Raw genomic sequence first — 26,680 nt, 5'->3', positions numbered from 1 at the left:
GAATCGAACCTGGGACCCTTCAGTCCTCAGGCCGATGCTCTAGCCACTGAGCCTAACCGGTTAGGGCCAGTGTGGGCATTTTAACGCAGAAAGTTAAAAGGCAACCCATAGAACAGGAGAAAATATTTTTAAATCATATATCTGATAAGGGATTAGATCCAGATTAGACCAGTAGAGCGAACTCCTAAAACTCAACAACAAGCAATGTGATTCAAAAATGGGCAGAGGGCTTGAACAGACATTTCTCCAAAAAGAAGACATACACGTGGCCGATGCGCACATAAAAAAATGCTCAACGCCACTACTCATTAGGGAAATGGAAACCGAACTACGGTGAGGTACTTCCTCAGACCCATCAGGGTGGCCACTGTCAGCCCCGTCCCGACACGGAAACAGCAGATGCTGGTGAGGATGCGGAGAAGTCAGAACCCTGGTGCACTGTTGGTGGGAATGTAAAATGGTGCAGCCGCCGTGGGGAAGAGTGTGACAGTTCCTAAAAAAAACCCATTGAAAACAGAACCACCATACGATCACTTCGGGGGGCAGACCCGGGAGAACTGAAAGCAGGGTCGTGAAGACAGGTCTGCACACCCACGGTCACGGCAGCATCACGCACAAGAGCCAAAAGGTGGGAGCAACCTGCGTGTCCCTCCGTGGATGAACGGATGACCGAGACGTGGCTCGTATGTGCCACAGAAGGTGACTCCGCCCCCCGAGGGAAGGACGTTCTGACACACGCGACAGACAGCCTAGATGGACCTTGAGGACATTGTGCTGAGAGACATAAGCCAGACCCAGTGGGACAGATCCTGTGTGATCCACTTAGAGGAGGTCCCTAGAGGAGTCGAGTTTATAGACAGAAAGTAGAGTAGAGGTTACCAGGGGCCGGGGGAGGAGGATGGCCGGGGGAGTGAGGGTGCCATGGGACAGTTTCAGTTTGACAAGAGGGACAGTTCTGGCGATGCTGGTGGGACAGCTGCACAGCAGAGTGAATGTGCTTCATGCCAGTGAGCGGTGTCTTTAAAATTGGTGAAGATCGCCCTAGCCGGCTGGGCTCAGTGGATAGAGCGTCGGCCTGCAGACTGAATGGTCACGGGTTTGATTCCGGTCAAGGGCACATGCCTGGGCTGCGTGCTGGGTCCCCAGTGGGGGGCGTGCAGGAGGCAGCCAATCAATGATTCTCTCTCTTCATTGATGTTTCTCTCTCCCTCTCCCTTCCTCTGTGAAATCAATAAAAATATATTAAAAGAAAAAAATAGAAAATTGGTGAAGATGGTAAATTCATGTTACAGGTATTTTACCAAAGTTAAAAAAGGTTGTTGTTGTTTTTTTTGTGGGGGGGGGGGTCAGGTGGGCATGGGGCAAGTAGCTGAGTGGGGCTGCTAATTCCGGGCCCTAAATCCAATGACTGATGTGCCTAGAAGAAGAGGCACATTTGGACGGAGACATGGAGGAGAAATCATGTGACGGCGGAGACAGAGACTGGAGGGAGGCAGCCACCAGCTCAGGAGCCCCTGGAGCCCCAGAAGCTGGACGAGGCGGGAAGGACCCTCTGCTGGAGCCTCTGGAGGGACACAGTGATTTCAGGCCACCCTCCGTGTGGTGAGACCACAAATGTGTTGTCTTCAGCCGCCTGCTCTGTGGTCATTGCCAGGGCAGCCCCGGGGCCCTGATACACCTGAGCGAAGAGCCTGGGCTGAGGGAAGATCGCTCCAGGCTGGGGGGGCAGTGTGTGCAAAGGCCCTGTGGTTGAGCAGACAGTGCCATTGGGCCTCAAGGGGTCAGAATGACAGGAGCAGCAGGGCCAAGCATTGGGCATGGTGTGGGGGGGATAGTGGGACGGGCGCAGGTGAGGGCAAACAGGTTCAAGCTGCCTGCAAATCCGGTGCTACCCTCTGCCCTGGAAGCTGGGCTGGGCTGGCAGTTTGCATGACTGACGGCAGAAGTCATGTTCTGGAACTTCCAGGCCAGGCCCTACGAAGCCTTGGGGCTCTCAGAGCACTGTCCCTGGGAGCCCTGCGTGGCCACGTAAGAATTAGGCCTCCCAGAGGAGTCCACCAACAGCTGAGTCCTTCAACATCACGAAAGGCAGAAGAATCACCCGGCCGGGTCCCGACCAAATTCCTAAGCCACCGCAGGGTGAGGTTTAATCAAATGGCTGTTTCAGCCTCTAGTTTGGGGTAGGTTGTTAGGCAGCAATAGGTCAGGAGAACAGCCCCCTGGCTGTGCTGCGGACTGTGATCTTGACCCTCATGGCGACGGGGGGCTGTGGGAGGACTCAGCAAGGGCGGCAGGGAATGAGGCCACAGCGTCCAGCAAGGGTGTCCGAGGCTTGGTCTGTCGGGGCTGGCCGGGTCCCTGCAGCGCCCGCTGTCCCAGCCCTGGCGCACGTCCTGCCCCCTCCCGGACATGGCCCATTGTGGACACCCCTCCTGCTCCCCACTTAAAAAAAGGAGAATTTACAATTCAGATTATGAATCAAGAACAATGACAAGTTCTTAGCATTGAAGGAGGACTGAGCTCAGGAGCCCCCGACCCATCCTGCCTCAGAGCAGAGCAGGCCAAGGGGACGGGCGGGTGTCCGAGTCCCCCGGACCCGGCAGGGCAGCCAGTGCAGGGCCCTGGGCCCCAGCCCTCAGAGGTGCCCGCCACAGCCGGCGAGGGCCCATGCTCTGCATGACAGTGGCTCCCAGCGGGAACAGACAATCCTCCAGTCGGCACAATATAAAAAGGATCTGGACCTTAAGACTATAATTAAGTCACTTAGGAGAATAACAATAACAATGGGCTCCAGTTCTGGTTTGCTATGGAGGACACTTCACAGGCCCAGGAGGTGGGGAACCTGAGGAGCAGGAGGCACAGAGAAGTCATGGGGTTTGTCCAAGGTCACACAGCCAGGAGGCGGAGGGCTGGGCCCGAGCACGCCCTCACTAAGGAGGGCGGATGTGAGAAAACCAGAGCAGAGCAGTAGGTGCCTTAGGTGCTGCTGCTGCCACCATGCCACCCCCAACCAGCACAGCCCGAACCCCCACCACCTTCCTCCACCGCCTAGTGTCAGCCCAAAGGGCAATGCCCCACGCCTTGGAGACGGCCCTGTGACCAGGCCTCTCTGACCTCACCTCCTCCTGGTTCCCTCCCTGGACTCCTCGAGGCTCCTCCAACCTGCCGGCCTCCTCTCAGCTCAGCACCTCCGCAATGGCTGGTCCCTATGCTTTTCCCGGCATGGCCTCCTCCTTCAGCACCTTCAAGTCTTTGCTCAAAAGTCCCCTTCCCAGGGAGGCCCGGGTGGACACCTGGTGCCTCCCCACCCTGCTTCTGTTTTCTCAGGCAGCCAGCACCGTCCCCGCTGCATGCCACCCCCCTCCTTATTACAAAGGCCCGGTGTGGACGGGGACTTCGTTTTCCTCAGTGGGGGATCCCCAGCTCTTAGGACTGTGCCTGGCAATAAATACGTGTTAAGGGAAGGGGTGACTTTTCAGTCCCACTTTGGACCTGTCTGTGCTGGAGATCGGTTTTCATGCCGGAGCTGGATGAGGCCTTCTGTGCCTGCTGGCCAAGAGGAAGCTGGACAGGGGGCCACAGGGTGCAGCAGGAGGGGAGGCCAAGGCTTGAGGTCTTCAGGATTTCACTCTCCACCCCCCAGTGAATATGACTGGCTGCCCACACTAGTTTCTCTGGGGCACCAGTAACAAAGCACCCCAGACTGGGGGCTTCAAACCGGAATTGAGATCAAGGTGTTGGCAGGCCGGGCCCTTCTGAGGCAGGAGACTCTGGCCCAGGCCTCTCCCGGCTGCTGGTGGCCCGTGGAGACCTTCGGTGTTCCTTGGCTTGTAGACCCACCACGCCATCCTCCTTCCCAGGGCCTCTCTGTTTCCAGAACCTTCCTTTAGGAGCATAGCAGCATAGAGCCCACCCTGGTGACCTCCTTCCCACTTGGTCACCTCTATAAAGTCCCTGTATTTTAGGTACTGGGGCTTGGAATGCCAACATCTTTTTGGGGGGCCCAAGATGGAACCCATAGCACTGCCCATGTATTTGCCATCCCTAGATGGTGGTATCAGAGAAGGGAAGGGCAAGGTGAGGTCTTGGAGAGAAAAACAGGTGCATGCCTTCTCTGGGTCTTCTCGTCAAGTGATTGGCTAGATCTTGTGGAGGGGGAGACCCAGACTCTAGGCCCATTAGGTCATCGCTTTCATTGCAATCCACACTCACAAACACACGCCACATCGCATCTATAGACACAGCCTCAGAGCATGGGAAATGTCCACTGGACCAGCGGCCACCGACCTTTCGGACCTCACTGACCACCCGTGGTCCACGGACCACCTCTTCCTCGCTGGCCTCTCTTCTGCAGGATTTTACTCTGCTTCCCTTTGACGGGAGGCTAGTCGGTGTTCATGATAACGATTTCTAGATTCATCGGCGGGGAACACCCAAAAGTGTCAAGTCAGTCTTCTGAAGGCCAGCCACGGGGCCTTCACCCCCACTCCCAGGCAAGTGCCAAGGCCAGGGGCCAGGGTTGGTGAGCTCCGGTGGGAATGGCGTGAATTAGCCCATCATGAGAATAAACTGCAACATTCAGAGTCATCGGGGAAACTTGGTGACACTAACACCGCCCCCCCCTCCCCGCCCCCCAGGCTCCTGTCTTCAAGGCCACATTTGTGTGGACACAGCTGGCTAAAATTCATCTCCCCCGACCCCAGCCCCACCCCCAGCCACGTGGGGCTCAAGGCCTCAAATAGACATTGGGAGACAGGGGGAGGGAGCCACGTCTTGGCATTTCAAGGCAGGTTTTAATGGTTTTCAATACCTTCCCCAATTATTTACATCCAGCCCGGTGGGGCTCTCTTTTACATGACAAATGTTCTCCGTTTATTCGGCATCTCGGTGTGCACAGCACATACATCACAAGACGGTCGGCACCTGTATAAAACTACAGTCTGAAAACAGCGGCACCTGCAGGCCCCTCAGCCCCCATCACAGCAATAGAAACACTTGACAAATGTGCCCATCACATCCCTATACGCTCCCCTCGTGATTCGATGAACATATACCAGAGGTCAAGGGTGACCGGTTCTGCACTTCAGCCATCTTCACTCCTAACATTGGATTGGGCTCCGAGACAAGACGTCGTGCAATAATTTAAGGCACCTAAGACCCACGTGGTTTGTTACTAGGCGACTACATTAAATACAGAATGACCACAAATTCCACGCCGCCCCGTCCTGCAATCCACAGGCGATCTGGGAGCATCACCTCTCCTCAAACACTCCAGGAGTCCAGGGCGTGGTTTAAAATAAAAAAAACAAAACAAAACATTTTTATTCCAGTGCATGAATAGCAGTTTAGGATGTGTGGTCCTGGCTTACAAATGGCTTCTTTCTTCCGGGTCTCCTCGGTTTAAGAATAGTATTTTAAAGAGATGATTTGCATTCGAACAAAGAGTTTTAAGGAGGAATGTGAAAGACAAAAAACGCCAATCAGATGGCCCAGCCCAGCCGCCTGTAGACTCCCATAAAGTTAATTCGGGAGACAGTTCAGAAACATCCAGGCGAGAGTATTCGAGTCTGGGAGACAGCCGGGCATCTCTGGTAGCAAGCTAAGGGCATTTTGCATAAACCCCTAAAAAGTCATTCATTAAAATTAAATGTTTGCCATCACCTCGGGACTTTTTTTAACCATCCCCAAGCCTGCCTCTTCCGTCTTTGCTTCAACGACAGGGGTGACATTTGTAAAATATATAAAGAAAAATATAAGGTTACTTGGTGACCATATAGTGCACTGTAACAGCTGTCTGCAAATATTTTCACCATGATTATCCTTACTAAAAGTAAATCACGGGGTAAAGATAGCTCAAACGTGACAAGGTTCGAATGGGTCGCACCGACGCTATCTGCAGTCCTTTTTGGCTACATAAGGGAAAAAAAAAACACAGCCACTTGGGATGGCCAACTCGCACGCATGCGGCATGAGCTTCCTGCAGGTTCCCGCCAGGTGAGTGGTGTAAAGGCTTTCGAGGTAGATGTCAAAGCCACTTACCCAGGGAATGCAGCTGAGAGAAGCAGCGCCTCATCCATGCAGACTCTGCATTAAGTGTTTCGTACAATTACGGGAGATTCCGCCGAAACCTAATAGCCAGTCCTAGCCCGAAGCTTCCCGAACCCAGGGACGTGTGCTTTTAAATGTGTACCCGGGCAACTACCCACCAGAAGTCTCTGCTATCAGAAGTTGTATTTCATCACTCAGGTCTTGTCCGTTTCCAGCCTCGCAGTGGGAGAGCCAAGACGCCTTTCCGTTGGATTTACAAAATAGCTGTGTGTGTGTGTGTTTTCCGCCTTTTCCCCCCAGTGGCCACAGAACCGTGGCCGTGGCTGTGGCTGGTCCAAAAAAGGAAAACGAGTTTATCACGTTGTCTAAAGGTCTCTCCCATCTGGTAGATGGAGGAAGATTGACTACAGCAAAGTTCAAAGGTCAGTCTCAGCAGATCTAAAAACAGAGCGGCAGTGGTGGGCTCCACAGCGTACTCTCTGTCCCCGAAGTAAACCGATCCGCCCCAATTAATAGCAACAGGGCACAAAGGGAGCGGGGCGCTGAGGGTGCTGGGGGAGGAAGCCTGCTGGGAGCCTCCGGGGCTGGTCTCCGGAGCCCCGAGCCCCGGGAGGGCCTTGCTGGACGCAGGGCCACCGGAGGGTGCAAAGCAAGCGGATATCTGAGTCCGATATCACTGGCTTTTACAAACACAGAATAGCAGCACACTTGTGACAAGTTTCTGAAGTTAAATAAATCCAGTGGAGGGGTCTCCAGTGTTTTACCAGAAAAGTCAGGGTATTTTTTTTTTTTTGTCCTTTGTCCTTTTTTTTTTTTTTTTCTCCAGAAAAATACAAAACACACCCACAGAACCATAAATAATTTGGTGGCCATATATACATATTTAAATAATTAATTTAAATATCGTACACCTACTCTTGCATTCGACGTGTCCATCGGAAGAAAGTGCACCGAGGTGGCCCTGGGCGCTCCCCTCCCCGGGGGCCCCTCCGAGGCTGAGGCAGGGCTCTGATGGTCACAGCCTGGGGAGGAAGTGGGTGACCTTCATGGTGGGGGACACTCGGTTCCCCTTCTTGGTTTTCCCGTTCTTGCTCAGGGCGATGAACATGCCGGGGTACCTGTAGCACTCGTAGGCGTTGTAGTTGTTGGGGAGGAGTATCTCCTTGAACTTGCACTCCTCCGTGAAGAAAGGCTGGAGGAAGGAGGAACAGTGTGAGGTCGGGCCTCCCCTTGGCGGAGGGACCCTGGGGCCTGGGGTCAGGGCCTCCTCTTTCTGGCAGTCCCACTAGGCTGACAGGTCTCTCCTGGGAAGTCAGGGGCCAAGGCCCTCCCGGGTGAGAAGAGGGACACGGCCAGTCACAGCAGCTGGTGCCCCAGCCACCTGCCCAGCACCTGGCAGCCAGAGGATTCATCTCCACTGTGTCCACCTTCAAGGCTCCCGTCCGGCCCTTGGGACACAGCCCAAGGGCTCAGAGAGGGGCTCCCAATGGCACCCTTGGATGGACTGGGAGGCGCCCACTCAGGGATGGCACAAACCTCAGTATTACTGTCTTGAGGCTGCACTCCTTGGCTGGCCCTGGTCGTGGGCGGGCGCTGTCCCCGGGCATTGGGGGTGAGGGGCCGCCGGTCCTGTGACCCCGCCCCGCATTTCCGTCGGCCCGGAGGGTCAGGATCCTGCCCGTGCTCCTCAGCCGGTGCTCGGCGGGCCCCTGCGGTACTCACCGAGCCGTACAGCTTGCCCTTGTTACTCATGGCCACGAAGAACCGGCTGGCCACGCCGAAGATGCTCACCACGCCCCGCTCCACCGGCGAGAGCTCCAGCAGGCCTGGGGGAAGGGCGCGGGTCATTGCGGGGAAAGGGGACCCTTTGCCTGCACCGCTCCTCCTCTGCCTGCGCCTCTCTGGGACCCCCATTTCTGGGATGGGTGTACAGGGCTCGGGCTCCCCGGCGCAGGCCGTCCCCAAAGGGCCCCAGAGCCCGGCGTGCGCGGGTTTGGACTCGCTTTCCTCCTCCCGGGGCCCCGCGGCGGCCGCGCCCAGTCCCGGCGGCCCCCGAGCCAGGCCCCGACCAGGGCGCGAATCCCCGGTGGCGGCGCCGCGCGCCCCGTGCCCACGGGCGAAGGCGCTGGAATTCCGCACAGGGAGCCCAGGCTGCCGAGGGCGGGGGGGCGGGGCTCGGCCGCCGGGTGCGCAAAGCTGGTCCCTGCGGCGACACAGGAGCCAAGAGTGTTTGCGCCCCCACGACCCCGCGCCAGAGGAACCAGAACCTCAGTCTCTCCCCCTCTCCTCCCCCCGGGTTCCCAGAGCCCGAGGCAGGTGTCTGCCAGGGGCCTCCGTGCGGCTGGACGAGTTGGAAGGGGTGGCCGCTGCACCCGGCTCCCGCCCTTCCTGCCCGGCCGCCCCACTCACTGTCGCTCGTGTCAGCGTGCACGCCGCCGATGCGGCCGTCGCGGAGCACCTGGAGGTGGAAGCCGATGCCCACGTTGCAGTAGAGCCTCCGAAGCCGCTTGATGCCCAGCAGGTAGTCGCCGGCGCCGCTCTGGACGGCGGCCTCCTTGGGCTGCGAGGCCACGGGCAGGCGCGCCAGCGAACGCGCCACCAGGCTCTCCCAGCGGCGCTCCAGCTCGGCCTCCAGGGTGCCGTTGGGTGCGGTGGGCGCGGCGGCGCTCCCTCGGCTGGCCCAGGGCGCCAGCACGGCCAGCAGGACCGCCGGGAGCAGCGCCGCCGTGGCCGCCGCGGGCCCCGGCATCCCCGCCCTCGGGCCGTGCGTCCGTCCGGCGGTCCGTGCGCCCGGGCAGCGGGGGACCGAACTGCGCCTGTGGTGGCCCGCGGGAGCTCACGACCCAGGCCTGGGAAGGGAGTGCACGGCCGCAGGAGGAGCGGGAGGCGAGCGGCGAGGCCCCCGGGCGCGGGAGCTATCCGGGCTGCATGGAGGGGAGGGCAGCGCTGAGGGACGCGCGGCGGGGCCGGGACCTTGCGGAGTGGTGCGCGCCTAGCTGCGCGCTGGGCCGGCCCTGGGCCGAGCCGCTATATATAGCCCGGCGCCCCCTCCTACTCCCGCGGGGGGCCGTCCATGTCCGCCTGGGCGCCCGGGGCGCTGTGGTGCTCCAGGCTGGTCGCAGGCCGCCTGCCAATCAGGAATGGGGGAGGGGAGGCGTTCAGCGACGAGCGGCGCGAGTGCCACCTGGAGGGTTCCCCACCCCTGGAGGGTCCCCCACCCCTGGCCTCGCCCGGCCCACGAGCCTGTTTGTCCTGCCCCTCAAGTCTCCTCCACTCCTGCCGCCAGTCACTTTTGCCTCTTTCCCTGTCCCTGCCTGTCCCGTCTCCGTGTGTCCCCTCTCTGTCTGTCCCTTCTCCGACACTGAGCAGCCCGGGTGCCGCCCTATCCCGGCACCCCCAGCTCCCAGCAGCCACTCCTTGCGCCCTGCCTCTCAGGGGCTCCCTGGAGTCTGATTCCTTTAGGACCCTGCAGACCACCTGGGGATGGGGGGTGGGACAGGCCGTCAGTGACAGGAGGGCAGGCGTGGGAGGGAAGAGCTGGGGGCTGGGACTGGAGGGAGGCCAGGCCCTGGCCTTGCCCCCTGTGCTGGGCCCCTGTGCTGAAGGTGATTCAGGAATAGATTTTTGTCCACCAGGTAGAGGCATCACCTTAACTGGGGCCCTCGTGCGGGTCTTGCTAGGGGTGTACCCACCCACACCCCTGCACCCCTACACACACCCAGCTCCCTGCAGGCACAGGTGTCAGGCACAAGGCCTCAGGGGACATTCACTGCCCTCCTAGCCTCCGATTCCACAGCAGGAAGAATCAAGTGCTCTGGTCAGAGCCGCCAACCCATGGAGACCCCAGGCCTGGACCCGGATGGCTCCCCTCCCCCACCTGCTGTCCCCGCTCCCACTGTGCCCATAATGGCCTGATGGGGGCAGGACTGGCCAGAGGCCCAGCGAGCTGCTGGCTCACCTAGGTGTGAAAATCCCTGTTCTCTGGTCCCTGAGGAGCCTCCTGCCCCTCCCAGCCACAGCTGCAGGGGGCTGGGAGCACACCCCACGTCCTGCTGCCGTCAGTACCTGTGACTGGAGATGTCCCAAGCCATTTCAGCCTCCCCACCTCCCACCCATTCCTGCCTGAGGAGCCCTTGAACTCTACCTCTGAATCCTGGAGGGGACCAGGGAGGTTTGAGATCTCTGTCCTAAGGCCCAGAGAGAGGGGACCTTGGGGGTCAGTGGCCTTGGCAGGACCACGTGGTCTCTGGACTACTCCATGGGGCTCTGCTCACCCGGGGTCTGCAGCCACCTGAGCAAGGCCCGCCCAGGCCAGGGCCTTCCTGGGCTATGGGCTGTCACTTCACAGCTGCTGCTGGGACCCTGGGCACCCCAGATGGGTCTGTGTATCTGGAGCCAGGAAGAAAATTCTGGCCAAGGTCAAACACAGGAGACCTAGACCCTGCCCCAGCCCTGCCGTCTCTCTGTGCGGCCCTAGCAAGTCCTCTCCATCTCTGGACCCCGGGCTCCCCATTTGCTAAACAGCATGAAAGGTGGGTTCCCTCACCTCAGTCCGGGTCCAGGCGGGCCCCTCCGATGTCTTCTCCAGCTCCTGGCAGGGTGTGGCTCCTCTCTCTGCAGAACCCCACAGGGACCTCCCTCCCTGTCTCTCCTATTTGCTGGTAAGTTCATTGAAGGACCCTGGTGCTGGCTCATGTCCCAGAACTCCCACCCACCCCCACACAGTAGGTGCTCTTAGTGCCTGGCCTTGAAAGGGCTGGCAGCCAGCAGGGATGTTAGGAGCTGGGGATGATGGGGTACACCGACCTGAGCCTGTCCTGACCTCTGTAGGCCTCATCTCCTCAACTGTCCAGTGGAGCCCACAAAAGCACAGTGAGGGTCAAGGCAGCCATGGAAGGTGAAGGATGCCAGGGGGAGCACCTGGAGCTGCTGAACGCTCCCCCTGCCCTTCCCCCAACCTCGGCCGTTGTGTACCAGCCACACACCTTCTTTCCTCCCTCCGACCTTCTCACTGGAAAATGCTCCCTTAGAGTTCTCCCCAGGCAGATAACAGACCTCCTGTGTCCCCCCGCCCCCCCCCCCCACACACACACCGAGGCAGGTGTCCCCCACCAGTCCCTCTGGTCATAGCTTCCTCACAGACCTCAAGGACCCGTCTTCATGCATTTGCTGACCCTCCAGCCATTAGACGGTCACCTCCACGGAGCCCACTCAGTTCTCTCGTTGCCAGCTGTATCCCCTGCGCCTTCAACAGTGCCTGGCACACAGGAGGCGCTGGGTGGGTGTTGGAGAGTAAATGCTGCCTGGCGGGGGGGGGGGGGGGGGGGGGGGGGGGGCGGCGCAGCTCGGAGCTCCTCACCTGCAGAACCTCCAATTCAGGGTGCAGTGCCAAGCCCTCACTGTGCCTGGGTGGGGGTCAGGCGCCTGCAGAGGCTGCAGGTTCCAGCAGCCAGCTCCCCACCAGAAGTGCCACACTGGTGTTGTGTTTTGTCTTATTCCTTTCATTTGAAAGGTTAGTTGGACTAAGGTGACTCGTTTTTCCAGATCCAGCTCCCCTGAGGACTTCCAGCGGGCCCTGCTGCACCCCGGGAGCTTGGTTTACCAAGAACTGGGGTGCAAGAAGCCTGTGGGGTCTAGTCTCCAAGCCGAGGGCTCACATCCAGGCTCTGTCCCTGAGAGCTGCAGGACTGATCACACTCAGTTTCTCCATCTATAAAATGGGCAGAACAGCAACTACTTTTAGGGATTGATGGCGACCTTAACACCACTGCTGGTGGTAGGAAAGGCTGACCGGGGTCAACCCTTCAGACGGCTAGCCTCTTTGGGGGTACTCCTGACCGGCCGGCTAACAGCAGATGCTGGGCATTTGTGAAATGAGCAAACCCAGAACAAAGGCTCAGACGGAAGCTGGCCAGTGGGGGCCGACACACTCCGAACTGTGACCTTTCTTAACCTACAAAGAAAATCGCAGTGTCCTTTCCACCCACCAGTGGTTCCTCGTCCCATGAAGGAGTGACAGGGCTTCTCAGAACCAGCAGCCCAGCTGTTAAGAACTTACTGGGCTTAATGGTAATAGCGCTAATTGCAGAGTGCTGCTGCATAAAAATTCCATTGTAACCCTCCGGGCGGAGTGACCCGCGGAGCCTGGGGCAGGTTCCCGTGCGGGGACTTTGCAAAGGCCTGAACTGTCTTCTGGGCTTCACTTCCTTTTCTTGGCGGAGGCCAGCAGATCCTCACAATAGCGTCTTCCTGCAAAGTCAAGGGCGGGGAGACCATTGGTGTAGAGCAGGGGTGGGAACCTTTGTCTGCCCAGGGCCATTTGGATATTTATAACATCATTCAAGGGCCATACAAAATCATCAACTTAAAAATCAGCCCGCTATATTTGGTCATTTAATTACCTCACCCTTAATGCCTTGGCAGGGCCAGGCCAAATGATCTCTCGGGCCTTATACGGCCTGAGGGCGGGGTGTCCCCCACCCCTGGTCTAGACCATCCCCACCGCGCCAAAGCACCCTAGTAAATCATTTTTTTCCTTTATATACTTTTTCCTTTAGAACACCCAAAGAAAGAGGTGATTCAGCCACTTTTCTGCAGTTTTTTTTTAAAATATATTTTATTGATTTTTGCAGAGAGGAAGGGAGAGGGAAAGAGAGTCAGAAACATCGATGAGGGAGAAACACCGATCAGCTGCCTCCCGCACACTCCCCACTGGGGATGTGCCTGCAACCAAGGCACATGCCCCCGACCGGAATCGAACCTGGGACCCTTCAGTCCACAGGCCAACGCTCTATCCACTGAGCCACACCAGTCAGGGCTCTGCAGCTTTTTTTTTTTATTGTGGTAAACTACACGCCCATAGTTTAATCACATAGCCATCTCTAAGTGCACAGCTCAGCGGCGTGAAGCACATTCACATCGCTGTGCGGCTGTCCCCGCCATCATCTCTAGAACTTTCCATCTTCCCAAACTGAAGCTCTGTCTCCATTAAACACTAAGCCCCACCCCTGCCCCAGCTCCTGGCACCTACCCCCCTACTTCCCGTCTCTATGAATCTGACTCCTCTAGGGTCCTCCTGAGCGGGATCCCACAGGATATGTCCTGCTGTTACTCACTCAGCACCATGTCCGCAAGGTCCATCCCTGTAGCAGGGGTCAGGATCCCCTCCTCTTGGAGGCTGAGCGGGATTCCACAGTGTGTACAGGGTGAGGTAACAGTGGGGTTACAGCTGTGAGCCCTTGAAGCACAGGGTTTATTCTTGTAGTATCACGTTTTAATTATTGTATTTTTTTCCCATACGGACGACTGTAAACCTCCTGTTGCCCCACCCTGTATACTGCACATGCTGCTCATCCATTCATCATGGATGGACACTGGGCTGCTCCCGCCTCTTAGCTACTGTGAGGAACACTGCCACGAACGTGGGTGTGCATGTGTCTCGTTAAGTCCCTGCTTTCAATTCGTTTGGGTCTATACCCAGGAGCGGGATTGCCGGGTCATATGGTAGTTCTATGTTTCATTTTTTGAGGAACCGCCACATGTTTTCTGCAGATTTTTTTTTGAAGTCGCCTAGACCGTGGGGCATCAAGGAGATGGGGCAGCAGGTCCTTCCTGGCTCACCGAGGTGTCCTGGGGAGACAGAAGCCTGCCCAGAGGTGGCTCTGTGCCCGCTGGAGGGTCCCCTCTCTTGGCATTTTTCTGGCTTCTCTCTCACCCAGAAGCTGACCCAGTCAGGTCTGAGTGACAGGCGAGGGACAATTTTCACAAACCGCACGTCGATACAGCAGTTCACGTGCAGCTCTCTACACCCAGCGAGCCTGGGAGCGTTGCTGAAACCGTGCCTCAGTTTCCTCATCTGTAAACGGAGGACTCAGCTCACCTGGGAGGGCACCTGGGAGAATGAGTGAGCTGATCGGTGTTCACTCGGTTAGGACAGGACACAGCCACACAGGGCTGTTCGATCAGGGGCGGTTCGCTGCAGGCGCAGGCTCAGCCCCGTATCTCGGTGCAGAGAATTAGAAGAATTAGAGGTGTAAAGTGTGGGTGTGTGACCCAGGACGGGGAACCCCCGGGGATTGCAACACCTCTCCTGACAAAGGCCAGGCCAGGGCGATTACGGAGCGCTGCGGGGAGCCAGGCGTGATGCGGGGCTGGGCACACGCCCGTTGCCTGCTCCTTCCCGGCGCTGGAAGGTGGGGCCCAGCTTACCATCACTATTTTACAGAAGAATTAACCAGAGCTCAGCCTGGAGCCGCTTACTCAAGGTCACGGAGCCAGCAAGTAGAGCCAGAACTCAAGCCCCACCCAGCCTTGGATGCCACGCCCAGGCTCCCAGCCGCTCGGCTCCCTGCCTCAGTTTCCTTTTCTGATAAACAGAGTTCGTGGCCCTGACCCTGTTTGCCACCCGGGGACCTTAGGAAACTGAACGGAAACATGCAGGTGAAACTTCTGTCTGAACAAAACTGCAGGGGCCTGCGTTCTCGGCGAAGGCGGGTTCCACAGCCAGGCCCCAGCTTCTCAGGCCGAACCCGAACCCCTGGCCGCAGCTCATCCCTGCACTGGCCTGTGGCTGTGGGGCTGGGGCTTCTCGGCCTCCCCCCGCTGGGGTTCAGTCCCCCTCCTCGGGAGAGGTGCTGCCTGGGACCCAGACGTGGGAGGAAACCCCAGGGAAGGGTCTGCACTTTGCTGAGGCTGGGCCTTTCCCCCCGGGGGGCGGGGGGAGGCTCAGGTGGTCTCTGGGGCTGACCCCTCCCCCACCTTGCTCACACAGGAGCCAGGTTTCCTCTGCTCCTGCGCAGTCGGACCTCCGTGTGGTCACCAGCCCCGGATGCTTCAGTCTGGTTAGGAGCCACGGGAGTGTACCCTTGAAGGAGGGGATAAATACACCCCCAAATTTGGTCTTAGATTGACCTCGGTGTGAAGAATCTTTTTTCCTGAGGAGGCACGCGTTTCTTTGTTCCAGAGACCAGGAGGTCAGGGGAGAGGACGTGGGAGGGGGGACAGGGCGTCTCCGGCCTCATCACCCCGGCTGGGTGGCCTCGCTCAGCCCAGGCTCCTTTCCTGCACAGGCGGCAGGTGTCCGACCGGGACCCCAGCTCCTTTCTGTACGGGCCCCCCCTCCTCAGGGTCAGCTTCCTTCTCCTGTGCGTGGATGAGCTGCCTCCCTTGTCCTTTTTCAAGCTGACATCCAAAGTTTGTCATAAGTAGTTGCAAAGAATGTAATCTCTAGTGTGTTCTAAAGATTGACATTTTAAAATAAAATTTGTTACTCTTTTAAACGTATCCAATGATGTCTAGAACAATAACAATTCAATATCTGCTAACTTTTATTTTTAAAAAATAATGAATGACCAACCACCAAAATTCCTTAAGCCTGGCCAGTGTGGCTCAGTGGATTGAGCATCGTCCCATGCACCAAGAGGTCACCGGTTCAATCCCCGGTCAGGCACATCCAGCACGGGCCAGGCTGCCCTCTCTCTGCAGCGCCTCCCCAAGCAGGCGGCTGCCTCCTGGTCTGGGAGTGCTGGAAGGAAAGTCACCGAGTCTTCTCGTTTGCTGCCTGGAGGCTCGTGTGACTAAGGCGAGTTCTGGGTGAGGTCTGAGCAGGGTGCAGAGCTCAGTCTTTCTTTTGCAAAGTGGGAGAAAGGCCGCTGTGAAGGAAGGTGGGCCAGGGGAGGGGACCCTGGGGCCTGAAGCTCTCAGGGAGGGGTCTGTCCTGGGTCAGCACATATTTGGCCTCGGGTCATCTGTCCCTTCTGTTCACAGGTGTGACCTGGGGATGGAGCAGAGATGGTTTGGAGGCATCCCTTCCCTTCTTGCCTAGTTAGCTACTCGCCTTGCAGACCTCAGCCCAGCCTTGACCTTTGTGGAAGCCTTGCCTGACTCTCCAGTCCAGCGGCCATCACAGGGTGACTACAGGACCCAGGACAGGCCTTCTGATCCAGAAAGGGGACGCTCTGGGGGACACTGGGCCCCATGGTGCACACCTGGGCAGCTCTGGGCAGAGAGGGGCTGTGAGGACCGGCTGGCTCTACCCCGTACCCTGGCTGTGAGGCCTCGGGCAGATTCTTACCCTCAGTCTTCCCATCTCTGAAATGGGTGGCACTGAGAGGATTACAGGAGATAAAGCCTAAAGGAGCTGGCACCCATCTGCCTTTGCTCTTCTGAGCCAGTCCCACCTCTGACATCACCCCGTGGGACCCTCCTACCACTTCAAGACCAGGGATGCTGGCCTTCCGAGGAGGAACAAGGCCAATCCTGGGCCTCTGGCCTCGGGACAAGAGGCCTGCCTCTGCCCCGGCTGCCTGCTCGTTGACGTCCCACACGCCTGCCTCTAAGCCCGAGATGCGGCTGTAAGCCGGGGCAGACCCTGCCTGCTATTCTGGGGTCTTCTTTCAACTATTTTGGCAAAGACCAAATGGCAGCGTCCTTTAAAATAGATGCTCCCAGCCCAGAGGTCATTCCTGGAGGACCAGGTCTGACTGGCCAGGCTCCTTTCCAGCAACTCATCCAAGTCAAACCCAGATCCGGCATGCGTGGCTGTGACGAGGGCCCCGCTGAGGTACCCACGGCAAACGTGGGGCCGGAACCAAAATAAAACCCGCCCACCCACCAAGGTCAGGTTCACAGACCTTCTTACTTTCATTGTGAAATCACAGGGCCGACTTGGGGGCGTGGCCAGGAGGCCTGAGTGAATTAGAAGCAGCGATGGCCAGGCCAGCTCCCTGCAGGCCCGTCCATGCACGTGCCTCCGGGGAGAAAAGTCTCCGCTCAGGACTGTGCCGGAGAATGGCCCTGAGTCCCAGGCGCCCTCCCCTCGGCCCAGCTCCTGAACACCAGCTCTGATCAATGAGCCACGTCACCTGGGTCCCCATGGCCAGCGGAGCAAGGCCTTGCTCACCTGAATCATTTGTGTCCTTCAATATCATACGCATTAGGAATTCTGGTGCTACTTGACCTTTGACTAAAGATGTGAGACCGCCTTCCAAAGACATCGAATTGCACGCTAGCAGTTTTGCTCAGTGGTTAGAGCGCCAACCCCTAGTCCGGTCAAGGGCACGTACCTCGCTTGCAGGCTCCAACCCCTGCCCTGGTCGGGGTGCATGCGCAGGAGGCAAACAATCGGTGTGTCTCTCTCACATCAATGTTTTTCTCTCTGTCTTTCCCCCTCCCTTCTGCTCTTTCTAAAAATCAGTGGGAAAAAATATCCTCGGGTGGAGAGTAAAACAAAGACATTGAATTGGAACACGGCTCAGGTGTGTCGCTTGCCCCCCCCCCCCCCCGTACCTGAAACGCTGGACACCCACTAAACTCAGTAGGACCCCTTCCTTCAGCGGGAGGGCTTTCCCGGAATATTTCACCCGTCTCGGCCGCCCCCTCCCCATATTCTGCCCTGGGTCGTTACCATGGCCCTGTTGCAGGCAGAGGGCTCCAACAGCGATGGAGCTGCCCTGCCAAAGGGACATGCAGACACCCAGCGAGGGGTGCCCACAGCGAGAGGGTTTAGAAGGGGAATCAGAGGTCTGAGGGGGGCTAGGCATCTGGTCACCCCGAAGCTAAGGCTGGCGTGGGTGGGAGGGTGACCTGGGCAGAGATTGTGCAAAGCCCGGGGGGGAAGGGCAGGCAACCCAGGGGCACCGCGGGGCTTTGCAAGGCTGCTGGGTGGGCTTGGGGGGGCACGTGGTTTGTGTTAAAGGAAGGGCTCTCTGGCTGCTATGAGCGCCTCCACATGGGGCAAAGGCTCCCGCCCGGCTCCTAGCACCGGGCCAGGCCTGGGGGCAGCGGAAAAGGTCTCACCCTTTCATCCGACCTTAAACCAAACCTGCAGGGGGTTCCGGTCCCCTGGTGGTCGTCGTCCTGTCTCCTCCCTCTGGTGCTGACGTGGCCCTAGGTCTGAGTGTCCCACAGGTCAGGCTGGGCCTCGGGCTGGTCCTTGGCCAGTGGCCAGCCTGGGCCTGCCGCTCTGGGGTGTGTTGGAGGAACTGGAAGGTGGCCGTGTGGCCACCCAGTGGGAAAGGGAGGCCACGGGGATCTCGTGAGCCTGGGAGAGGCCTTATCTGGGGAGCAAAGGGAAGCGATTGGAAATTGCAGAAGGTCCACCCATCTAGACCTTGCTGCCTCGGAGGAGCTGGAAGGAGCCGGTAAGGGATGTGTAGCCTGTGAGGCCGCCCAGCCTTGGTCCCTATAAAGGCCAGGTGTGGCTGCGCACCTGGAAAACTCCACGTCCAGGAACAGGCGGGAGCCCACGGGTGTGCAGGGCCGTGGCGGACAGAGCGGTCACGTGGCCTCATTTCACCCCTGCCCACGCCAGCCTCCCCGAATCTGCGTGGGCGGCCATTCTGCCTCTGTAGCCCCAGGAACAACAGGCACAGGTCCCCATCGCGGTTGCCACGGACACACCCCACGGGCGTTCGCTTGTCTCATGTAGACCTCACAGGTCCTGGGGGCAGAGGAGGAAACGGAGGCAATGCGGTCAGTCCTATGCACACCGGGATGATCCCATGCCATCCAAGGAGCCGAGGTGGCCTTGCGAATCCTCCTGGAAATCGGGCAGTGTGCCATCAACATAACAGACATCCCCTCAGACTGTGTAAATGACCCAACCTCAGAGAGGGACCCCGGAACCAGGCGCCACCCTCTAGTGAGTGGAGGGCAAACCACTGTCAGATGTCACCGAGAAATGGGAGCTCCGACTCCTACGTGAACTTTCCCTCGGGGGCTCCTGGGGCCCGCCCATCCCTAATCTGACGGCATTACTTTTCAGTGAGTCCTCTTGGCCGAATCTTTCCTTTTCGTGGGCGCACCAGCTTCATTTTGCATCGTGTTCTGTCGGTGTGTTTTGCAGCTTGCTTAATGAGAGGCCAGCAATGATACCCGACTTTGATTTCATTCATTAATAAACTCTTTTAAAAACATCCAGTTGCCCTGACAAGGGCCATGGATCCAGGCTAGCTTTCGAACAAACTCAGCCGACTGTGGCCGAGAGGGCATGTGAGCAAACTAATGGGAGACCTCTGGAAAGCTCCGCCCTGCTAATCCCTTGCTGTGTGACCAAGGGCAAGTCAAGCACCCTCTCTGAGCCTCCAGCTCCTCCAGCCCTCGTGGTGGGGGTCCCACAGAACCTGGGCGAGGAAGGCAAGACCCCTGTGGAAGGGTGGCTGGTGGTCTGATCCCCTCGCCGGGCACTTTGGGGCACGGCGTGGCGTTTGCTGGTGGCAGGGCCCGGGGTCCTCTTCAGCGCGAAGCTCCGAAGCTCTGTGGCAGGGGGAGCTGGCGTCTTGCCGTCCTCGGTCAGGCCCCAGGCCCCCTCGCTGTGTGACGCTGCTTCCCAGAACCCAGGGCTGGGCCGCGGACGGCTGTCCAGGCAGCCCCGGGATGTTTGGATTCTCACGGGCCCTTGTGGTCCCAGGGGGCAGGGGAAGTGGATACACCAGAAGCAGTGACCGCGGCACTCGGGAGGGGCCCGGCCTCTGTCCATCTCGCTCACCCAGGCCAGGAATCCGGCAGCAGTAAGGCCCCCTGAGATGGAGGCCTCGATAGGCCCCGAGGGGAGGGGCCACTTCCTCTGGCCCAGGGCGCGGTCACGGTGAGTGGGCCCGCCACAATGCGGGAGGGAGGGCCGGGGGCCTGGGCCCAGGCGGTGGCTCCTGAGAGACGCAGGGAAGCAATCTGATCTGGCCGTGGCCTCTGTAACCCTCCCCGGCTCCCCGCGCCCCACGGAAGAGCTCCGCTGGCCTCGGCTGGGCCTCCAGACCTGGTTTCCCTGCACTGTCCCCACCGAAGGGCCGGCCGGCCTGGCTTGTAGGACTTCCTCTCCTCTGTGCTCCCCTGCAAAGCACATGGCACCTTCTCTGTGAGGCGGAGGTCGGCTCAGAGGCAGCCCATTTCGGAAGCTGTCCAGCGCCCCGGCCCCCGCCCCCGTTGGCATTAGAAGCCCCTACCCAGCCCCAGGGTCCCATGTGGGCACCTCCTTCTGCACCCTGCCCCCGGGCACAACAGCAGCTCCTAAGTGCAGGGGCAAGCCCTCAATGAATATTCATTTGCTGAACGAACAGATGAATGAATGAATCATTTGCAAAAAGACAATTTTTGTTTTCATTGAGGAAGCACACCCCGCCATTTTCCCACACCGTCACGTGGCCTTTGGAGCTGGCGTGACTTCTGAGGTTTACTTAACCACTCGGCTCTGTCTCCAACGTTAGGTGGCCTCCGGGTTTTCCCTTCCCATTATAAACAACGCGGCGAGGGACATCTTTGTGCATAAACACTGGTTTGTGTATTTGGGATGTGGTTGGCCTTCAGGAGCAGACCCTCTGCATTCAGGCCAAGAGTTCGGGCCGTAAACCGGCCAGTGTGTGCTGACAGCAATACGCTGGGGCTGTCCATTTAACCACGTCCTCACCAGCTCTGGGGCAGCTGGCGTTTTGTTTTGTTCCTTTCCTGCAGTACGAATCTGAGAGGCAAGCAATGATACCGGGCTTGGATTTCATTCATTAATAAACTCTTTTAAAAAATATATTTTTATTGGTTTCAGAGAGGAAGAGAGAGGGAGACAGAGATAGAAACATCAACGATGAGAGAGAATCATGGATCAGCTGCACGCTCCCCAATGGGGATCGAGCCCACAACCCGGGCACGTGTCCTTGACCAGAATTGAACCCAGGACCCTTCAGTCTGCAAGCTGATGCTCTATCCACTGAGCCAAACCGGCTAGGGCCATGAGTAAACTCTTCATGTTATCATGGTTTTAGATTTACAGAGAAGTTACGGAATAGTACAGAGTCATGTGTACCCCACACTCCCTCTCCCCTGTTAGTAACACCTTGCATGAGCGTGGGACATTTGTTCCAACCAGTGAGCCTATATTATTGTGAACCAATGGCTGTGCTTTAAGCAGATTTCCTTACTTTAGGGCGACTGTCCCTTTTCGTGTTCACCCTGTGCCAAGACCCCATCGGAACCACATTTAGCTGTCCTGTCCCCTGAGGCTCCGCTTGCTGTGACAGTTTCTCCCGCTTGCCCTGTTTTGATGAGTTTTGATTGTGGGTTTTGATTCCCGTGCCTCTGATGACCTCCAGGGCCGACCATGTCTCCATGAGTGGCTGAGTGGCTTCTCCCCAAGGCCCCGGCATCTCACAGGGTCCTGCCGGCTTTCCTAGAAGTCCCAGTGACGGCCACTGTCAGCATGAGCCCGCTTCATACACACATTCTCCCTCTCATGCGGGTATCGCGTCACGGTACTTGCTGATGTGCTTGTGAGTAGATGGGTGCCGGGGCTTAGTAGGAGGTGCCCATTTGTGTGCCACCCCCTCACAGAGAACCCTGTGAGACACTCGGGCGAGAAGGGAAGGGCCAGGTCGGCTTCTGGGAGCCTGGGGTCCTGTAGGAGGCGCTGCTGAGAGGATGAGGCTGGGATTGCGGTCCTGGTTGAAGAGGAAGGAGGTGACCCCTGTTAGGGGGGAAGCACCACTGTCAGTGCCAGGACCCTCCCTGTGCCCCCTGCTCATGCCTTACCACAAGGGACCTGAGCCTCAGTCTCCCCATCTGCAAAATGGGGATCATAATGGCCAGGCTTGCAGAGGGACTGGGAGAATCCAGAGTGATGATGGGTGAAAAGCAAAGTGCATTATGTGCTAACTTAGTGTGAGTCACTTAGGAGGATGTCCCTTTAAGGCAGGGCTCAAAATGTTCATGCATGGGCTCACCTGGAGGGCTTGTTAGCGCACAGATGGCTGGGCCCTTCCCCCTGGGGGTTCTGGTTCGGCAGATGTGCAGGGGGGCCCGGGAACACACTTTTAGCCCAGTCCCAGGTCAGGTTAGCACATTGTGAGAACCACGGGTTTAAATCAAGGGCCCTGAGACCAAACCATGATGCGATCTCCCCCTTAAGACAACCTGAGCCCAAGGCCAGCAGGGCCCCAGAGCCAGGTGGCTGGGTCTGAATGTGGGCTCCACTCCTCGGAAGCTGTGTGACCTTGGACAAGATGCCTTCCTTCTCTGAGCCCTGGGTCCTCATCGATCACACGGGGGGATTGGAACCCAACCCAGGTTGCTGAGGGGGAGAGTGGTCACGGTGGCCGGGTGCGAGCTGGGCAAGGGCCCAACCCATTTCTCGTCTTCCCCTTCCCCTCCCATCCTCACTGTCACAGATAAACACGTTCTCAGCAGGGGAAGCAGCTCTTCGTCTCCTGGCCCATCAGCGAGAGCGGGAGCCTGCTGCATACCCAGGCCTTGCCACGCACCGGCCCCTGTGCCTGGGAGAGAGCCCTCTGCCCTCCATGCGGCACCCTAGGCGGGAAGGTTGGGGTGGTCGTCATGGTCCTGTCCCCTCAGGTTTAGTCAGTCCTGAACTGATGGCCGGCTCCTCTCCACCTGCCTGGCCCAAGGTGACCCAGCAGGCGCTGTGAGCATGCCACCACCCACCACCCACCTGGATTGGGAAGACCAGGTCCTCAGTCAGCGAGGTCCACCTGGGGCTTGTCCCTGAGGTCACTGCCATCTGCTGGTAGGACTGGGTATTGCAGGCAGGGGTTCCCTTCCAGACCCTTTGGGACGACCCAGCCCCCACCTCCTGTCTCCCACGTGTCCCCAAAGCCTGGGGATGGGGTGGGAGGGGGGAAGGAGGAGAGGGGAGGGGAGAAGTGCGACCAGTTTCACACCCAAAGAAAGACTTTCAGACATGGCTGTGACAAGGACACGCATTGAGATATAATCTTCCGACCATACAGTTCACCCACTGAGGGTGTACAACTCATTGGGTTTAAATTCAGAGCCTCATACAGCAGCATCATATCAGTGTTAGAACATTCTCATCCCCCCAAAGAGGAGCCCCGTCGCCACTGTCAGTCTCCCTGCAGCCCCTGGCAGCCGTCAGACCCTTTCTGTCTCCACGGATTTCCCAATTCTGGACGTTTTATGGAAACGGAGTCATTAAGCATGAGGCCTTTGGTGCCGGACGTGCTTCCATCAGCATCATGCTTTCAGGGTTCACCGTGCTGCAGGATGCACTGGCACGCCTGCACGCTTGTGGCCGAGGAATGTTGTGTTGCATGGAGGGAGCCCGCTGCTGCGCTGCTCGCCGGTTGATGGACAGTTGTCTTCACCCTCGGGCCGCTGTGCACGGCTGCCATGAGCACGTGTGCGCAGGTTTCTGCGTGGACATGGTTTCCGTTCTCGTGGGCATATGCCCAGGCGTGGCATTGCTGGGTAACATTTTGCAAAACTGCCAGACCGTTTCCCGAAACGGCTGCACCATTGTGTGGGCCTCCCCCTCCCCCGTCCCCATGTCCCGCCTGTCCTGGGTACCATGGAGGGTGGTGGTGCAAGTGTTGGAGCCCGAGTGACCTTGGGACCAACCCTGACATGCCCCTCGTTGGCTGTGAGACCTTAAGAAAACGGTTTAGTCTCTCTGAGCCTGCTTTCTCACCTGTAAAAGGTAATGGCAGAAAGTCGCAGATGCCCTCCATGCATCTGCCCACATCCCGGGGCCCTCGCGGTCCAGTGCACGTGGACCCCGGAGCTTCCCACCACAGTGCCCATTTTTGCCCCAGGGGAGTGGGCCCGGAGTTCGAGGAGGGCCTGCCTCTATGAGCAACCCTCCACCCAAGGCAGATGTGGTTTGGAGGGTAAATAGGCCAGGTGCCTCCCCCCGCCCCAAGGAGGGTGATAGGTGGGGACCTGCAGGGACTGTACAATTAACCAGATAATTATAGATCGTGTAGGGATCTGCGAACAAAATAACAAGGCATGGTGAGGAAAAATAGAGGGGACCCGATTTTGATAGGACGGTCACAGGTCTCTCTGAGGAGGGGCACCGAGAAGTGGAGGTGGAGAAGCGGAGGCCCGGTGACGAGTAGAGGGCAGAATGGCCCAGGAGGGGCATGTGCAGAGGTCCTGGGGCAGAGCAGGGCTTGGGAGGGGGAGGCAGGGGTGCCTGGCGGAGAGGCCACTCCTGGAAAAATCACTGAGGCTGGCCAGGTGCTTGGAGGGCCTGCCTGCTCTCCGGAGACAAGAATCGGAGCGTTCACATGAACTTGGGGTGAGATGCATGGAGGAAGGAGGTCAGAGAGGAAGGTCTTGTAAAGAAACAGGAACCCCCATCCTAAGGACCAAACAGCCAGGGCAGGGTTCCCTGACAGTCCCTCCTCTTCACATACTCAGCCAGCGGCCCCAGGGGCTCAGGAAGGGCCCTGTCTTCCTGGGAGAGCCCAGGAGGTCCATCTCGCTGGGTCTGGGCGGCCTGGCCTGGCGAGGTGCTCTGCTCTCTGAGGGCATGGTGGGCGAGGGGCCATCAAGCCTGCGCCAGCCTGACGGAGACCCCAACTCCAAGGCCTGTGATCCTAAACACCTCTCACCTCGAAGCCAGTTCTTTCTCTGCCCCATCTCCCCTCACCCTGTCCCCAGCCCTTCAGTCTGGCCCGTCCCATGTCCCAGGTCGGCTCTGAATGCAGATGAGGATGTTGTCAGATTGTCATCGGGATGGGGGCTGGCTGGCCACAGGCACTGGTTCTCAAGAACAGGGTCTTGAGCCCAGCCAGTGTGGCTCAGTGGTTGAGCGTCAACCTATCAACCAGGGAACCAGGAAGTCATGGTCTGATTCCCAGTCAGGGCACATGCCCAGGTTTCGGCTTCGATCACCAGTAGGGGTTGTATAGGAGGCAGCTGATCAACGATTCTCTCTCAGCATTGATGTTTCTATCTCTCTCTCTCTCTCTCTTCCTCTCTCTCTCTCTGCCTTCCCCTCTGATAGCAATACAAATGTATTTTTAAAATAAAATAAAGGTCAGGGTCTTGACTGCCGATGTCCCCTTTGTCCTCATTAACAGGGAGCTGGCCTAGTTTTTCCTGAATTTCTCCAGGTCATTGCTCCCAACCTACGCTTTTAGAGCTGTGCCCCCGGAGGCTGCGAGCTCCTCAGAGGCAAGGCTAAGCTGCTTTACCTGTGCAGCCACCTGCCCAGCAGAAGGTCTGGTAGAGGGTAGAGGATGGCTGGGTGGGTGGACGATAGATGGATAGATGGATGGATGGACAGATGGATGGATGGATGGGTAGATGGATAGATGGTTGAGTGGATGGATAGATGATAGAGATGGATGGATGATGGATGGATGGATGAATGGATGGATGGATGGATGGATAGATGGTTGAGTGGATGGATAGATGATAGAGATGGATGGATGATGGATGGATGGATGGATGGATGGATGGATGGATGGATGATAGATGGATAGATGGTTGAGTGGATGGATAGATGATAGAGATGGATGGATGGATGGATGGATGGATGGATGGATGGGTAGATGGATAGATGGTTGAGTGGATGGATAGATGATAGAGATGGATGGATGGATGGATGGATGGATGGATGGATGGATGGATAGATGGATAGATGGTTGAGTGGATGGATAGATGATAGAGATGGATGGATGATGGATGGATGGATGGATGGATGGATGGATGGATGGATAGATGGTTGAGTGGATGGATAGATGATAGAGATGGATGGATGATGGATGGATGGATGGATGGATGGATAGATGGATAGATGGTTGAGTGGATGGATAGATGATAGAGATGGATGGATGGATGGATGGATGGATGGATGGGGAATTACAGTGCCATTCTCCTGAATTGTACAAAAAGCAGATAAATGTATTTATTTTATCAATGACAATACATGAATTTTTGAAATATCTAACTTGAAAATAACCTTCCCAAGGCATGCGATTTCTGAGAAATTCCCAGCGTGCCTTCGGTGCGCCCTGTGTGCCCCCATGACTTTCCGCTCACTCCACCTCTGAGCTCCTCAGGTGAGAGCACCGCCGGACAGGGACCTTGGGGTGCACACTGCTCCGTGGCACGTCCCAGACCTTTCTGGGAAGAGCAATGCCTGCCCTCCCCCCGTCCACTCCGGGCTGTAAAGCTATTCTTATGGACCATTCCATGACTGAGTCTCTCAGCGGATCCTGGCGACCACTGCGGGAACCCATTGACAGATGGGGAAACTGAGGCTGAGGAGAGACAGAGGCCGGTCCTGGGCTCTCGCGATCAATTGTGACAGAACAGAGGTGGCCGAGGCTGTGTCTGAGTCCAGCACTGGGCTGCCTCTCTTCCCACCAGGCAGCCCCGCTCCCCAGATCCGGTTCCGAGGTGTGGACCGCAGCCTGGCGGGGGGCTCGGGCTCCGTGTGGGCCGCCCTGGTCGTCCAGCTGTTGCAGCCTGAGCGGGGGACGGGGTCAGCCCCAGGCACTATATCTGGCTCGGCCCTGGAATGCGACCCCGGCAAGGTCACCCTCCAATGGGTGGGCGCTAATTATAGACCTGCTTGCTCATCTTTCCGGGTCCTTCAGGCCCCAGGGAGGCAGGAGGCCTCTGAACCCGCTGAGGGGTTCAAAGGCCCTCGCAGAGCAGCTGAAGCCCCGTCACCCAGGCCGGTCTTCCTTCCTCATCAGAGGGCCGCCCGGGCTGGGGCTCCGGGGCTGGGCCCTGGGTCCTGGCTTCACACAGGCGGGGCCGCCCTTTCCGGGGGACAGGTGGGGAGTGGACCAGGTCAGGGCGAGCAGGGTGGCCCTCCTGGCCGCCTGTCCTCGTCAGCTCTGCGAAGACAGGGGTGGCGGCTGGCCAGTCCTGAGGG

The 26,680-nt window shown here is 58.1% G+C and overlaps 1 protein-coding gene across 1 annotated transcript; it reads right to left on the bottom strand.

Moving 5' to 3' along the window:
• Positions 1 to 7,063: 7,063 nt before the first annotated feature.
• Positions 7,064 to 8,797, bottom strand: FGF4 (fibroblast growth factor 4). The gene is made up of 3 exons (XM_008147010.3): positions 8,458 to 8,797; positions 7,771 to 7,874; positions 7,064 to 7,240 (listed from the first exon to the last, which is right to left on the bottom strand). The coding sequence occupies exons 1-3, from the start codon at positions 8,795 to 8,797 to the stop codon at positions 7,064 to 7,066; spliced, it is 621 nt and encodes a 206-aa protein (XP_008145232.2).
• Positions 8,798 to 26,680: the final 17,883 nt, after the last annotated feature.

This window comes from Eptesicus fuscus, chromosome 13 (assembly GCF_027574615.1).
Source record: "Eptesicus fuscus isolate TK198812 chromosome 13, DD_ASM_mEF_20220401, whole genome shotgun sequence".
Lineage (NCBI taxonomy): Eukaryota > Metazoa > Chordata > Mammalia > Chiroptera > Vespertilionidae > Eptesicus > Eptesicus fuscus.
This window is presented reverse-complemented; position numbering and strand designations above follow the sequence as displayed.